A 17,365-nucleotide genomic window follows, 5' to 3' on the forward strand; every position below is an offset into this window, starting at 1 on the left:
AGCTGAAGAAGCTTCTTGGATGGGAAGCGAAACGTCTTCAAAGAAAAACAAGAAAGTCCAGTTGCCTCCTGAACAAAGCACCTTTGGGACAACTACGTCCTGGAAGACTGAGAACCTCTGTAGACAAATGCTAGAGTACCCCGTGGAAAGATTTTTGGGGGTTATAGATCAGTGAACTAGCCATGTTCATTAATACACCAAGGACCCCTCATTTCAACCTGGAGCTACAGATGTTCCCTTCCGTCGAAATGACATTGTTTTGCGCCTTACGGTTTGAATTATTTTTGCTGGTTATTTTTTTGAAAGTGTGAAACAAAACGCATTTCTGTTTTTTTTTTTTTTGCACCCATTAGATTTCGGTTGGATGTAAAGCCTCTGAAAAGATTGCTCAGAACCAAGTCCATGTACAGTATTCTACCGATTTTGGCGTGAGTTGGAGGTACCTCATTCCTCAGTGTTTGCCTGCTGATCCAAAATGTTCCGGAGATGTTTCCCAGCCCTCCGTCTTCTTTCCCACCAAAGGATGGAAAAGAATAACATATCCATTGCCTGAAAACCTAATAGGAAAGTAAGTAGGAAACGATACTTAATTATCAAGTAGAGCTGCATTCTTCAAACTGGGCCACTTTAAGACTTGTGGACTTCAACTCCCAGAATTCCTCAGCCAGCGTGCCTGGCTGAGGGATTCTGGGAGTTGAAGTCCACAAGTAATAAAAGGGCCAAGTTTGAAGACCCCTCCCAGAACTCCTCAGCCAGACATGCTGGTTGAGGAATTCTGGGGGTTGAAGTCCACAAGTCATCAAAGGGCCAAGTTTGAAAACCCTTCCCAAAATTCCTCAGCCAGGCATGCTGGTTGAGAAATTCTGGGAGTTGAAGTCCACAAGTCATCAAAGGGCCAAGTTTGAAGACCCCTGACATAATGTGAGGGGGAAATAAGGCTAACTCAGAAAGAGCTAAACCGGTGTTTCTCAACCTCGGCCATTTTAAGAGGTGTGGACTTCAACTCCCAGAATTCCCCAGCCAGCTATGCTTTTTCCCCAACCTGCTGTTCGACCTTGTGGCATCACATAACGCAGGGCTCTTCAAACTTGGCCCTTTGATGACTTGTGGACTTCAACTCCCAGAATTCCTCAGCCAGGCACGCTGGCTGAGGAATTCTGGGAGTTGAAGTCCACAAGTCTTAAAGTGGCCCAGTTTGAAGACCCCTGAAGTAGAGGCATGGGGATCATAACAAAGGAAAGGGTCTACAATGTGCAGAAGAAGGAGAGACTGGAACTTGGTGCAGTGTAGTTTTTGCATTTCTAAAAACTCTCCATCAGTTGGTTAGAAGCCAGAAAAATGGGACCGGAAACACTGAAGAGGTGCTTTTCCCATACAAGTAGTCCTCAACTTACAACTGATTCGTTTAGCTTTGAAGTTACAATGGCACCATTTTTTCATATTTACGACCATTGCAGCATCCCCTTGGTCACATGATCAAAATTCGGAGGCTCGGCAACTGGCGTGGACTTACAGCGGCCCAAGGTCGCGTGATCCCCGTTTGTGACCTTCACACAAGCAGAGTCAATGGGGAAGCCCGATTTGCTTAACAACCATGTGACTCATTTAACCACTGCAGTGATTCACTTAACGACGGTGGCATGAAAGGCCGTAAAATGGGACAAAACTGTCTCACTTAGCAACATAAATGTTGGACTCGTAAGTTATGATTGTAAGTTGAGGACTCCTTGCATTGTGGTTCCCCCTTGTCAAAATGAATTACTCATCTATTTTTAATATTATTTATTAAATAACATTAATAAACAATATTTATTAAATTTAATATTTTTATTGTGATCAGACCTAATTAACAGGGAGTAAAGGTGAACTTCTAAACATTCTTCTTCCTGTGAGCAAAAATGAACAATATTTATATTGCTGGCATTTGTTTCTGCCACGAATTTGGTATCCAAATATCAAATCTTAACATATATCCTAACAACTGTGGCATCGTTAAATGGGGCAAAGCTGACTTAACAACTGTCTTATTTACAGTTGTAGGCTCCGTTGTCAGGGACTACCTTATTTGGTTCCCCTTTAAAAAATTTAACAAATACAAATTCACCACTTTCAACGTAATTCTTTATTTTAACTTCAACTCATATAAACTTTCCAGAAGTGAGATAAGATAACCTTTATTGTCATTTTTTTTTACTGTGGGCACAGCAGCACACATCAAAAATGAAATTTAGTTGCCCACTCTTCAAGTGAAACACATACATGTAATAATAATAATGTTGGAAGGGACCTTGGAGGTCATCTAGTCCAACCCCCTGCTCAGGCAGGAAACCCTACACCATTTCGGACAAATGGCTGTCCAGTCTCTTCTTAAAAACGTCCAGTGTTGGAGCATTCACCGCTTCTGGAGGCAGATTGTTCTGCTGGTTAATTGTTCTCACTGTCAGGAAGTTTCTCCTTAGTTCTAGGTTGCTTCTCTCCTTGATTAGCTTCCATCCATTGCTTCTTGGTATAGACCAGTGGTTCTCCACCTGTGGGTCGGGACCCTATTTGGGGTTGAACGACCATTTCATGGGGGTCGCCAAACAACGCAGTCCGCCATTTTTCCCCCCTTTTCCTTAGCTGTGCTACTCCCTTTTATTCTGTTGGCTTTTGAAAGCCAATAGAATAGACTCTCTTGAATAGAGTCTAATTCTATTGGCTTTCCAAAGCCAATAGGAATTGTCCAGGCTGTCTCTGCCCTGCTGAGCCCGCCAAAAGTCCCATTCTGCAAACGGTGCTGCACCGGTTGAGTAGTCCTCGACTTACGATCGGTTGGGGGTCGCGGCATTAAAAAGGTTGAGAACCACTGGTATAGACGCACCCCCCTACATATACATAACAAATAAATATTAAATACTGTCCATCTTAAATATATAAAACAGAAGGAAAGCATACTTTCTAGGAATCGTGCTCGATTATCGTGCTACCAAGTTGTGTGTAGTAATCTCAGCTCCTTCTTCTGTGTATTCCTGCAGTCCAGTGAGATTCAGATTTTATCAGAAGTACTCCGATATGCAGTGGGCCATCGACAATTTCTACCTTGGGCCCGGTTGTGTCGAAAACTGCCGAGGCCACGGAGACTGCTTGAAAGAGCAGTGCATTTGTGATCCGGGATTCTCCGGACCAAATTGTTACCTGACCCATCCTTTGAAGGTAATTGAAAGAGAATCTGGACGATGGAAAGAAATGCAGACGAGCCAAGTATGGCGTTCAAAAAAAGGGAAAAAGAAGGGAGGAGGGGAGGAAGAAAGGAAGAGGGAGGGAGGGAGGAATTGCATTTTTCTGAACATTTCCCTTGTTCTCACACCTTGCAATCCCTCCCCAGACTTTCTTGAAGGAGCGTTTTGACAATGAAGAACTCCGTCCCGATTTATGGATGTCCCTGGAAGGCGGGCTGGCCTGTCTGGAGTGTGGGGTCCTCGCCGAGGACACAGCTCTGTATTTCGGGGGACCCACAGTGAGGCAGGCAGTCACTCAAGACCTGGATCTGCGGGGCGCAAAGTAGGTCAGCTTACCTAATAGAGGCGAACGTAACTCATCCATGTCAGTGAAGGTTGGCGATCAAGAATAATAACCACAATGCTCTCCAGAAGGCTGAGGGGACATCAACCTTTCCTCCTTAAAATGTTCACCTCAGGAAGGAAGGAAGGAAGGAAGGAAGGAAGGAAGGAAGGAAGGAAGGAAGGAAGGAAGGAAGGAAGGAAGGAAGGAAGGAAGGAAGGACTATGGGGTCCCAGGTGCTCTCTGAGCTTGCTGGTTTTCTTGCAGACATTTCATTACCCAGCTAGATAACATCATCAGTGCTAGAAGGAAGTGGAATTTATGGAGAGGAGGGAGGGAGGGAGGGAGGGAGGGAGGAAGGAAGGAAGGAAGGAAGGAAGGAAGGAAGGAAGGAAGGAAGGAAGGAAGGAAGGAAGGACTGACTTGTTTCCCCAACTGACCACCTCCGTCAGCTAACGGCGTGCAAATTTATTCATAATTTAATGAATTACCCACCGTTCCATAGATAATTCACCTTGTTTGGGGTAGCTCCCTGCAGCCTTATGGTCCATGCACTTTTTTTAAAAAAAAATCTCCCTGTTGAAAGCAATTCTTTGATTCAATCCATGGATGGATTTAGCCCAGAAGATACAAGAAGGAAAGTATAGAAGGAAGGAAGGCCTGGAAAAAAACTCCGTTATAAATGCCCGTGTAGATAGACGATCTAGTCCAGCTCTCACCAAAAACCTAATTTCCGAAATTTGCTTTTCCCACAGTGAAAAGAAATCTAGCTAGACATATCTAAAAAGGAAAAGAAAAGAAAAAAAAACAAATGGGGAGGTTTAACTTATTTAAGTAACACACGAAGTCTTCGTGATTCCCTCAGAAGAACCTTGAGAAACGAAGATATTTAAAACTAAACTTTTAACGCGCGTGGCTTCTTCCAGTAAATTAAATTAACTGTACATTTTTTATTCAGGTTTCTGCAATACTGGGGAAGAATAGGGAGTGAAAGCAACATGACCACTTGTCACAGACCGACATGTCGGAAAGAAGGAGTGCTACTGGATTATTCCACCGATGGAGGCAAGTGATTGATATGGGGGCCTAACAAATATTTCTATTAGTTTAACAGTCTGACGCAGGGTTGAGCAACTAGGGCCTCTTTAGGACTTGTGGACTTCAATTCCCAGAATTCCTGGCTTCCATGCACCCAGAAAGCATGTCCGGCTTAGGAATTCTGGGAGTTGAAGTCCCACAGATCATAAAGATCATTTGTCTGAAATGGTATGGTTCTCCTGTTCGAGCAGGGGGCTGGACTAGAAGACCTCCAAGATCCCTTCCAGCTTCTATTCTATTCTATTCCATTCCATTCCATATATTCTATTCTGTTCTATTCTATTCCATTCCATTCCATTCCATTCCATATATTCTATTCTGTTCTATTCTATAGTTCTATATTCTGTTCCATTCTACTCCACTCCATTCTATTCCATTCCATTCCATATATTCTATTCTATTCTATTCTATTCTATTCTATTCTATTCTATTCTATTCTATTCTATTCTATTCTATTCTATTCTATTCTATATTTCTATATTCTGTTCCATTCTACTCCACTCCACTCCACTCCATTCCATTCCATTCCATTCCATTCCATTCTATTCTATTCTATTCTATTCTATATTTCTATATTCTGTTCCATTCTACTCCACTCCATTCTATTCTATTCTATTCTATTCTATTCTATTCTATTCTATTCTATTCTATTCTATATTTCTATATTCTGTTCCATTCTACTCCACTCCATTCTATTCTATTCTATTCTATCCTATCCTATTCTATTCTATTCTATTCTATTCTATTCTATTCTATTCTATTCTATTCTATTCTATTCTATTCTATTCTATTCTATATTTCTATATTCTGTTCCATTCTACTCCACTCCGCTCCATTCTATTCTGTTCTGTTCTGTTCTGTTCTATTCCATTCCATTCCATTCCATTCCATATATTCTATTCTATTCTATTCTATTCTATTCTATTCTATTCTATTCTTCTATTCTATTCTATATTTCTATATTCTGTTCCATTCTACTCCACTCCACTCCACTCCATTCCATTCCATTCCATTCCATTCCATTCTATTCTATTCTATTCTATTCTATATTTCTATATTCTGTTCCATTCTACTCCACTCCATTCTATTCTATTCTATTCTATTCTATTCTATTCTATTCTATTCTATTCTATTCATTCCATTCCATTCCATTCCATTCCATTCCATATATTCTATTCTATCCTATTCTATTCTATTCTATTCTATTCTATTCTATTCTATTCTATTCTATTCTATTCTATATTTCTATATTCTGTTCCATTCTACTCCACTCCGCTCCATTCTATTCTGTTCTGTTCTGTTCTGTTCTATTCCATTCCATTCCATTCCATTCCATATATTCTATTCTATTCTATTCTATTCTATTCTTCTATTCTATTCTATATTTCTATATTCTGTTCCATTCTACTCCACTCTATTCTATTCTATTCCATTCCATTCCATTCCATATTTTCTGTTCTATTCCTATTCTATTCTATTCTATTCTGTAGGATAGAATATTATTAAGAGATAATCAGATTGGTAAGCATACCTATAATGTATATTTTATGTTCATAATGTTCATAACTCTGCACCTTGATATGGCCCCTGGGCTAAACAATAAAGTAATTAATTAATTGTGTTCATAATGATTGCTTGAAGCAAGAGGATTATTCTTATTTTATAAAAGGGCAGCTGTCATAGCAAATCGGTCATTCAGAAAACTCCACGAGGAATCTCAAGACATTTACTGATTTTTTTTCCCCTTTATCTCGAACCATCGTAACACAGGAATATCATGGACGTTGCTGCATGAGATGGATTATCAGAAATATATCTCCATCCGGCACGATTATATTCTGCTCCCAGAAGAGTCGCTCACCAACACGACTCGCCTGCGCTGGTGGCAACCTTTTGTGATCCAGAACGGCATCGTTGTTTCGGGTGTGGATCGCGCTCAGTGGGCCCTGGATAATATACTGATTGGCGGAGCAGAAATCAATCCAAGTCAACTGGTGGATACATTTGATGATGGTAAGAATCAAATAGAGCAAGGGTCCCCAACCCCGGGTCTGTGGATCGGTACTGGGCCGCAGCATGCCAGCAACCGGTCCACACAAACAAGCAAAACCCCATCCATGGGATGCAGGCAGCACACAAAACCACACACCCTCCGGTCCGCAGGAAAACCTCTATCCATGGAACTGGTGGTCCCTGGTGCCCCAAAAGTTGGGGACCTCTGAAATAGAGAACTAACTTTTTAGCCAGACCCCCAAGCCCTCCAAGGGCGCGATGGCTCAGTGGTTAAACCTGGAAAGCTAACAGCCTGTTCATGATACACGGACCGGTGATTGACATGAAAATGCATACAGGGATTTGGATGGTAAATAATAATAATAATAAAGTTGGAAGGGACCTTGGAGGTCATCTAGTCCAACCCCCTGCTCAGGCAGGAAACCCTATACCATTTCAGACAAATGGTTGTCCAGTCTCTTCTTAAAAACTTCCAGTGTTGGAGCATCCACCGCTTCTGGAGGCAGGTAGTTCCACTGGTTAATTGTTCTCACTGTCAGGAAGTTTCTCCTTAGTTCCAGGTTGCTTCTCTCCTTGATGAGTTTCCATCCGTTGCTTCTTGTCCTGCCTTCAGGCGCTTTGGAGAATAGCTTGACTCCCTCTTCTTTGTAGAAGAGTCTGCAATCTTTTTCTGAGAGTGTAATAAAAAAAAATTTTTATCTCTCCAGCATCTCCAACTCTCTGAATTACACTCCATCTTTACAAACAGTTCTAAGGGATAGCGGGGAAGATGTTCTTAATTATTTACAATTTGACCACCTGGGGATCCGTTGTGCTGCCTATTACCTGCCCCTTATGCTTTGGAGGGTGCTGGCGTATCCTGAACAGACAAAAATGTTGTGACAATTCTGTATATGTTTCCGTAGAATAAATCTCTGGTTCATTTTGCACTCCTTGATCTTAACAGAAGGAATCTCCCACGAAGAAAACTGGAGTTTCTACCCCAACGCGGTCAGGACTGCTGGATTTTGCGGGAACCCTTCCTTCCATCTCTATTGGCCAAATAAGAAAAAAGACCAGACGTATAATATCTTGTCCTCTCGGGAACTCATTATACAACCGGGATACATGATACAGTTCAAAGTAAGAAGATCGTTTCTGGGCATTCAGAGTGAGACGTGGACTTAAGTTCAGATCGGTCCCAAAACTCTTGATAAATAATTTCAAGTTATTATCCCAATACTTACTGTACTTTGCTTATTGGAATTTTTGGAAGTTACATCAGTGCATCCAACAATAGCATCAAATTAATATGAATATATAGACCGTGGGTCAATTGGAAGAGTAGTGTCCGAGTCTGATTTATTACATTTTTGTCCCACCTTTATTACTTTATAAATAACTTGAAGCAGCGAGCATACGTACTACTCTTTCATCCTCCTATATTCCCCACAACAATAACCCTGTGAGGTGGGTTGGGCTGAAAAAGAGGGACTGGCCGAAAGACACCCAGGTGCCTTTCATTGATAAGGCGGGACTAGAACTCACAGTCTCCAGGTGATTGGCTCAAACTCACCCAACTGGCTTTGATGGCTAAGGCGGGACTAGAACTCTCCGTCTCTGGGTGATTGGCCCAAAGTCACCCAGCTGGCTTTGATGGCTAAGGTGGGACTAGAACTCACAGTCTCCAGGTGATTGGCTCAGAGTCACCCAGCTGGCTTTGATGGCTAAGGCGGGACTAGAACTCACCGAGTGATTGGCCCAAAGTCACTCATGTGCCTTTCCTGGCTAAGGTAGGGCTAGAACTCACAAACTCCCAGTGCTTTAACCACTAGACCAAACTAGTTCTCTTTCTAGTTACTTTTATGAGTAAATAAAGGTCGGGGCTATCTTATTGTTTATGAGAAGAAAAAATATTCTTATCCAAACGAAGCAGAAGTGAAATATCATATATAAGGTGTTACTATCGCCAAAGTTTTGATTAACCAAAGAAACTCTAGGGATATATTTTGGGGCTGGCTATTTTGGAACAAACACAGGCAATGATCTATCAGAATGGACAAGGAGAATAAATTGTTCCAAACAGAATGACAAAACTGAAGAGAAAAACGCATCTCCTTTTAATTGTTTCAGATCGTGGTTGGCTGTGAGGCAACATCATGCGGCGATCCCCATTCAGTAATGCTGGAATACTCTAAGGATGCTCGGTAAATTACCAAACTTTTACGGCCGCGATTGAAAATATGGTGGACTTGAAGATTCAAAGTACTTATTTTACAGTTATTTAGCATTGGTGTGAATATAAACATAACTGTAGATATGAAAGTAAAATCTGCCTTGATTCAAGTTCTGTTACTGGAATTTATAAACACGTCTTGCTGATCTATCTTCGTAACAGAACAGATCCAAAATGGCTTGGCTGTTGCCATGATGGTTTTCTTTTTTTCAGTGATTCAACTCTGGCTAATACAGGTAGTCCTCAACTTACGGCCACAGCTGAGCCCCAAATTTATGTTGCTAAATGAGAAATTTGTTAAGATATAGATTGACATAGATGAATGAGAGAGAGAGAGAGAGAGAGAGATGGTAGGTACATAGAAAGAAATAGATAACAGAGAGAAATGAGAGAGAGAGAGAGAGAGAGAGAGAGAGAGAGAGAGAGAGAGAGAGAGAGAGAAGATAGTTATATAGATAATAGAGAGAAAAATAGACAGACAGACAGACAAATATAGATAAATGATAGGTAGATAGTTAGATAGAAAATAGATAATAGAAAAATGATAGATAGATAGATAGATAGATAGATAGATAGATAGACAGACAGACAGACAGACATAGAAAATAAATAGATAATAGAAATGATAGGAAGATAGATATAGAAATGATAGAGAGAGATAGAAATGATGGATAGATAATAGAAATGATAGATAGACAGACAGACAGATAGATAGATATAGATAGATGATAGGTAGATAGAAAATAAATAGAGAATAGATAGATAGATAGATAGATAGATAGATAGATAGATAGATAGATAATAGAAATGATAGATAGACAGACAGACAGACAGACAGACAGACAGACAGACAGACAGATAGATAGATAGATAGATAGATAGATAGATAGATAGATATAGATAGATAGATGATAGGTAGATAGAAAATAAATATATAATAGAGAAATGATAGAAAGATAGATAGATATAGAAATGATAGATAGGCAGGCAGACAGAGAGGCAAGACAGACAGACAGACACACACACACAGTATATAAAAAACAATCATCAGGTAAACCCAAAGGTGAAGCTATTATTCCAAGCCCTCTGTTAGCCATCTGTAGTGTAATTGACCCGTGGAAAGTCCACCAATGGCTTCCAATCTCTTGTGAACTTACCGTGTCCAGCGAAGGCAGATAGAAACCGAAGCCTGCTCTTTTAACCTCCCTTAGGCTGCGAAAACGCTTACAGAGAAAGTAGGAAAGTCATTCAGGTGTGAGTTTGTGTTGTTGTTTTTTTTCGCCCGTGTTTGCCAATGCCTTCTCTCCCTCCCACTCCTCGCAACATCATGTCTCTTGCTGTCCTCCAGGTTAGACTTCTGGCAGCTGGTCCAGACCCAGTGCCTGCCTTCCTCCTCCAACAGCGTTGGCTGCTCCCCCTTTCAGTTCCACGAAGCGACCATCTACAACTCCGTCAACAGCTCCACTTGGAAGAGGATAACCATCCAGCTGCCGGATCACGTCTCCTCCAGGTAGATTCCTCTCTAAAGAAGCACCGCGCTCCTTCGGCAGCGTATCAGCACTCAGAAGATTCATTGGCTTTGGTGTCTTCGAAAAGAACATTTTGATGCTGTCTGTATCTTATAGAGAAGAGGCCTCCAACCTTTGGGGCACCAGGGACCACCAGTTCCGTGGAGAGAGGTTTTCCCACAGACTGGAGAGTGTGTGATTTTGTGTGCTGCCTGCATCTCGCGGATGGGGCTTCGCTTGTTTGTGCGGACCGGTGGCTGGCATGCTGCGGCTCGGTACTAGTCCACGGACCAGGAGTTGGGGACCCCCGTTATAGAGAGTAGGACAGTAGTGGCGAACCTATGGCACGAGTGCCACTCAGAGGCCTCTCTGTGGGCACTCACGCCGTCGCCCCAGACCCACCTCCCCCCGTGGACCCGTCCTCATCAGCAGACCCCCCCGGAGGAGAGTCGCCCCTGAGTACAGCCAGCGCGGAGCAGCGCAGCCAAGGACATGGCAGCCGGGCAGCTGGGACAAGACTCCACCCTTGCGCCCCGTCACACACAGATGATGCTGTGGGGTGCGGGTGGAGGGCATGGCTGCCATGGCGCTGCTGGGCCAACTAGGCAATCTGCAGCGGGCCGTGGAGGCAGTGAGTGGCCCCGCGGGCAGGCGGGACCGGGCTGGGGGTGGAGTAGGGGCGGAGCGGGAGTGGAGCGGTGGCAGGTGGGGCCGGTTTTTGGGCACTCGGTCTCTAAAGGGTTCGCCATCACTGAAGTAGGATATCTCCCAATGGTCGTGCCCAAAAAGCAAGTGAGCATCATCATGCCGATGTGGCGCAGCAGTTAGAGTGCAGTACTGCAGGCCACTTTAGCTGACTGTGTTCAGCAGGTCAGCGGTTCAAATCTCACCGGCTCAAGGTTGACTCAGCCTTCCATCCTTCCGGGGTAGGTAAAATGAGGACCCAGATTGTTGGGGGCAATGTAAATATATATATATACATTGCTTACTGGTGTACACCGCTTAGAGAGTGCTTGCACTTAAAGCGGTATATAAGTCTCATAAATAAATAAATAAATTCAAAGCTATAGGATACGGAAGCCCTCTACTTTCTAATAACTACATAAGATGGCTATATTATATGCCAGAATAACACAAATTACAGTTAGTCCCCAACTTACGACTGCAAGGGAATCCCAGATTTCTGCTGCTAAGCAAGACAGCTATTCAGTGAGTTTTGCCCCGTTTTACGACCTTTCTCGCCACAGTTGTTAAGATTACTAAGTTAGTAACACGGTTGTTAAATGAACCTGAATTCGCTTGTCAGAAGGTCGCAAAAGGGGATACACGTGACACCCCCCCCCGGGGACACCGCAGTTGTCATAAATATGAACCACTTGCCAAACATCTGAATTTTGATAACGGGATCCCGGGGAATCCTGCAGTGATTGTAACTGCGAAAAACGGGGAAAAGTTTCTGTTTTTCGGTGCCATTGTAAAGATGAATGTTCCCTAAACGAATCGTTGTAAATCGAGGACTGTCTGTATTGACCTATTACCTGGAAGCCCAGCTGACCTTTTGTGTCCACTCGTGGACCCTTTCATTTCTAGTGCAACTCAGTTCCGCTGGATCCAAAAAGGAGAAGAGCCAGAAAAACAAAGCTGGGCAATAGATCATGTCTACATCGGAGAAGCGTGTCCCAAACTCTGCAGTGGCCACGGATATTGTACCACGGGTGCTGTTTGCATTTGTGATGAGGAATACCAAGGTCAGATTCTGTGCGGATGCTCTGTTTCCTTTCTCCGATGTGCAGGATTGCTTCGGCGTGTGGTTCTGCTCCTTTAAAGGGCGTTTTCACACAGCTTCTCTTGTGGGAGGTTGCGTTGTTACTTTGATAGTGGAGCTCTAGGTTGTTCCACTGATTAATTGTTCTCACTGTCAGGAAATTTCTCCTTAGTTCTAAGCTGCTTCTCTCCTTGGTTAGTTTCCACCCGTTATTTCTTGTCTTTGCCTTTTGGTTGCCTTGGAAAATAATAGTTTGATCCCCTCGTCTTTGTAGGAGCTCTTCAAATACTGGAAGACTGCTATCGTGTCGCCCCTTGACCTTCTTTTTGTTAGACTAGACATACTCAATTCCTGCAACCGTTCTTTGTTTTAGCCTCCAGCCCCCTAATCATCTTTGTCGCTCTTCTCTGCAGTCTTTCCAAAGTCTCAACATCTTTTTAATATTGTGGTAACCAGCACCGGTAACCAGCACCACCCAAACCTGTTGAGCACCAGGGACCAGTTCCACGGGAAGACATTTTTCTGCGAGCCGGAGGTTGCGTGGCTTTACGTGCTACCTGCATCCCATAGATGGGGCTTCACTTGTTTGCGTGGCATGCTGTGGCCCGGTGCCGGTCCATGGACCAGGGGTTTGGGGACCCCTGCTCTAGATTGCTGTGGAATGGTTTTAGAACAGGGATGTCAAACTGCCAGCCCATGGGCTGAATGCATCATGTCGAAACCGTGCCCACTCCAACTCCGGCAATGGGGGAAAAGTCACAATACGTTGCGACACATCACATGACGTGGTGAGTTTGACACCCCTGTTTTAGAATATCCCCATCCAGCGGCAGCCACCCCTGGTCCTGTTGTGCTCACGTCATATCTTGCCTACCGACCAGCCCACTTGCAAACCTTCTAGGACTCATTTAATGGCCTGCAATCATACCTAAATGACAGCAATGAGGTGTGCCGTGATTGCTGTCATTAAATGATGTGGTCACATGATAGGAATAGGAATATTCTTCATTGGCCAAGTGTGATTGGACACACAGTACCTTGAGCATCTATGTTGCATCTGTCCAGGTTAAAAGACATGATGTCAACGCTGCTAACATCGGATGTTCTTGCTTTGACAACAGATGGAGATGCAGCCATTTTCCTTCTTATGTTTCACTCTTAGAATTAGAGTTAGAATTAGATCAGTGGTTCTCAACCTGTGGGTCGGGACCCCATTTGGGGTCGAATGACCATTTCACAGGGGTCACCAAACCATGCTGTCCGCCATTTTTTCCCTTTTCCCTAGCTGTCCTACTCCCTCTTATTGGTGGCCACACCCACTTGGGGGTCACCACAACATGGGGAACTGTATTATGGGGTCACGGCATTAGAAAGGTTGAGAATCACTGAATTAGATGATACTTGGGGGGGGAGGAGGAATGTGCATGGGAGTTTAGTTAGACATAACAATATGTAACAAGGGTGAGAACCAAGGTTTTTTGAAATAAGAGATGATAAGAAATGGCGGTTGAAGAACTGGAGGGAAAGCCTGCATTTCAAACTAATTGGAGAATGTGATTTATGACTGTTAGTTAGAGGAGAGAATTGTGCTTTGATACTATGTGCTCAGGGGAGGGGAATTCAGATTTTGGCTTCGCCGATGTACGTGCCGAAGCTGTGCTACTTGAATAAAGATTCTTTAAGGTAAACAATGCCTCCAAGTTCTTTGAAGAGTTTCATCTGTCGGAACCATGACACATGAGTTGACATACATTTTGAAAAGATTCTGAAAACACCAATGTACATTTTCAGTCGCAATAACTTGGTATCTGTTGATGGGAGAGGCTTTCATTTATTTTATTTTATTTTTAGGTGATGACTGCTCTGTGTTCAACCATGAACTTCCCAGCTACATTAAAGATAATTTCGAGTCAGCAAGAATTACCGAAATAAACTGGGAGATTATTCAGGGTGGGGTGATAGGCAACGGATGTGGGCAGCTAGCCCCCTACGCTCATGGTGATTCTCTGTATTTCAACGGCTGTCAGATAAGGCAAGCGGTGACGAAGGCCCTGGATTTAACCCGAGCAAGGTAAATTTTAGGTATCAGGAATATAAAATACTTCCTCATTTATCCGACCACTCTGGACAGATAACAACTTAAAAACTTTTTTTAAAAAAAAACACTAAAATCATCCATCGTAAAAAAAAAAACACGGCACATAAAGATGGACTAATTTCTATAATAATTTGATATATAATAGTTTTAATAATTGAATTATTACTAAGAATTCCAAAGTTTTAATTGTTTTGTCTTTGCGTACGTGGTTTTGTGTCCGTATGTGTATCTGTGTCTGTGGGTAGTTGCCAGTATTTGGATAATGCTTTTCTTCTTGTCGTAGATCATGATTTAACTCGTTCTCTTTCCTATCGTCCTCCCTCCCGCTTTCCCTTCTCCCCCTCCCCCCAGCAAAATAATGTTTGTTTTGCAAATTGGAAGTCTCTCACAAACTGACAGCTGCAACACAAATCTCAGTGACCCCAACACTGTGGACAAAGCTGTGCTGCTCCAGTACAGCGTAAACAATGGGATTACATGGCAAGTCATTGCGCAACACCAGCCAAAAGACTTTATACAAGCCCAAAGAGTGTCTTACAACGTGCCACTGTGAGTATGCCATTCTACTACGTTTCTCTTTAGAGTGAAAAGCATCCAGCGCGAAGAATCAGGACCTCAGGCTCAATTCTTGTTAAGTTGATTTATTGCTCCTGCCTATTAACACAAGAACTGAGTCAGGTAACGGTCACCATTAAACTGGTGCGAGATAAAGAGCGGCACTTCAAGAGGTTGGATTTAGACCATTTGTGGGAACGTAACGACTCCAGGCTGATTCCTCTTTTGACTCCACCCTTCTCCTGCGAAAGTTATCTAATTCCCTGAATAAATGGAATCTGGTTTAGAGAGAGAGAGAGAGAGAGAGAGAGAGAGAGAGAGAGAGAGAGAGAGAGAGAGAGATGTGACCAATGGTGGGATTCAAATAGGTGAACAACCGGTTCTCTGTGTGGATGCCGCTTCTGGACGTCCATTCTGGGCCTGGGCAACGAAAAATTAGCTACTGGTTCTGCTGAAGTGGTGCGAACCGGCTGAATCCCACCACTGCATGTGATCCATGATTACAGAAAGATTGCCATTTGAATCTACCCTCCAAAACAGCAAAGCACATGATTTGAAAACGTGCAACCAATAAGACATCATGCAAACCGATTATTCTTTTTAGCAAGTGCAAAAGAAGATGAACTGGTTTCACATTTCTTTCGCGTCTTTATTTACTTTATTAAATTTATATGCCGCCCTTCTCACTGATAGGGCGACTCGGGCTGGCTTAACAGATAGAAAAGAGATAAATGTAAAAACGGTTCCATTTTTAAAAGCTACGTATCAAAGTAGAAGGAAGCCGATCGACGGCACAAGGATGAGGTCCTCTGCTTTTAGCTTGTGTTTTCTTCAGACACTCCAGATACTACACAATATACTCCCAGTTTTATCTTCACAACATTTCTGTGAATGAGGTTAGGCTTGAGCGACGCCGAGTCCCTCAGCATTCATTAGAGCCAAACTCAGCATCCATTTTTATCCCAGCGCTGATGGACTCTGATACAATTTTCAGTCGTCGGATCCCATGATGAATTTTAAAAGGGCTTTTCAACTCAAACTAGGATCAGAACAGAGTGGGAATTAGTTCGGACAAATGGTTGTCCAATCTCTTCTTTAAAACCTCCAGTGTTGGAACACCCACAACTTCTGGAGGCAGGTAGCTCTACTCATTAATTGTTCTAATTGTCAGGAAATTTTTTCTGTCAGGTGGATTCTCTCCTTGAAGCTGTAAGCTGGTTCTCTGCTCAGCTCGTTGGCTTTTTTCTTTTTTTAAGCCTATACTATTTGCTTACTTCTAGCAATAATTGTAAGACCTTGACACCTAATGAAATCCAGGGCGCATTTTCATCCTGCTTGTAAATTTTCACAAATTACTCACTTCGAGAGCAACTTCAGATAAAAAAACGACTTTCTGCATCACAATGGGGAGGGTCTCAGCACTCTTTCTAAATGAGGATCAGGGGAATTGTAGTCTAAAAGATCTGAAGGCTGTCAGAGTCAATGGGGACATAGCTAGAGCAATGTTTTGCAAAAACCATCTCCTCGGTGTGTGTTGGGCCTCAGTATCCAATTTAGCAGGTCCAAAATCTCTGAAGGCGACCAGGAAACTGAGACATCCTAGTGGACAAGCACTTAAATATGAGCCAGCAGTGTGCAGCAACAGCCAAAAAGGCCAACACAGTGCTAGGCTGCGTTAACAGAAGGATAGAATCAAGATCACTAAGATTTGATGAAATATTCAAAAGAGTTTTAAGAGAAAGATAAAGTTTACCCCACAATTATTTTTGTTAGGTATTATTGTAGATTTTGATGTTAAAGAAATTATTTTGATGTTGAATCTTATAACAGCTGCAAGATTATTGGTGGGGCAATATTGGAAGAAAAATGCTTTGCCTACTATGGAAGAATGGATACTTAAGGTGTCTAATTTAGCAGAAATGGCAAAAATCTCTGCTTATTTGAAGGATTATTCACAAGAAAAATATATTTCAGTTTGGAGAAGATGGATTGATTATATTCAGAATAAATGTGAGACTGAAAAGTATTATTTAGCTTATGAGTAAATTTTAGATTATTATTAATAGTTTAATATGGTTGAATTTATATTTTTTTTAGCATTATGGTTTAGTTATATTATTATTTTTGTTCTTAATTTGTTAATATTTATTTTGAAAAGGAGTTAAAGTATGTTATGGATTTGATTGTTAATATAGTTGGGTAATGTTAGTTAGATTATGATTGTTTATTTGTAACCCTGTAATCAGCTTTGGGAAGTGGGGGGGGGAGATTTGGGACATATATTGTGTAAAATCTTTAAAACTTTTAATAATAAAAAAAAAGATCACATGAAGTTCTAGAACTGCTTTGCAAAGCCTTAGTAAGGCCACACTTGGAATACTGCATCCAGTGCTGGTTACCACAATATTAAAAAGGTGTTGAGACTCTGGAAAGACTGCAGAGTAGAGCGACAAAGATGATTAGGGGGCTGGAGGCTAAAACAAAGAACGGTTGCAGGAATTGAGTATGTCTGGTCTAACGAAAAGAAGGTCTAGGGGCGACACGATAGCAGTCTTCCAGTATTTGAGGAGCTC

The 17,365-nt window shown here is 42.3% G+C and overlaps 1 protein-coding gene across 4 annotated transcripts in view; it reads left to right on the forward strand.

Annotated features, from left to right (window-relative positions):
- RELN (reelin) overlaps positions 1–17,365 on the forward strand; it is a 276,773-nt gene that overhangs the window by 247,493 nt on the left and 11,915 nt on the right. For all 4 annotated transcript variants that reach the window (XM_039363759.1, XM_039363760.1, XM_039363761.1 and 1 more), the window contains 11 exons: positions 354–568; positions 3,015–3,192; positions 3,365–3,540; positions 4,499–4,605; positions 6,409–6,651; positions 7,598–7,773; positions 8,764–8,837; positions 10,215–10,376; positions 11,965–12,122; positions 13,991–14,210; positions 14,589–14,786. In XM_039363759.1, coding sequence (XP_039219693.1) covers positions 354–568; positions 3,015–3,192; positions 3,365–3,540; positions 4,499–4,605; positions 6,409–6,651; positions 7,598–7,773; positions 8,764–8,837; positions 10,215–10,376; positions 11,965–12,122; positions 13,991–14,210; positions 14,589–14,786 — 1,907 coding nt within the window. The remainder of the gene's footprint in view (positions 1–353; positions 569–3,014; positions 3,193–3,364; positions 3,541–4,498; positions 4,606–6,408; positions 6,652–7,597; positions 7,774–8,763; positions 8,838–10,214; positions 10,377–11,964; positions 12,123–13,990; positions 14,211–14,588; positions 14,787–17,365) is intronic.

Source organism: Crotalus tigris, unplaced genomic scaffold, assembly GCF_016545835.1.
Source record: "Crotalus tigris isolate CLP2741 ecotype Arizona unplaced genomic scaffold, ASM1654583v1 scf7180000019599.1365583, whole genome shotgun sequence".
Taxonomy (NCBI): domain Eukaryota; kingdom Metazoa; phylum Chordata; class Lepidosauria; order Squamata; family Viperidae; genus Crotalus; species Crotalus tigris.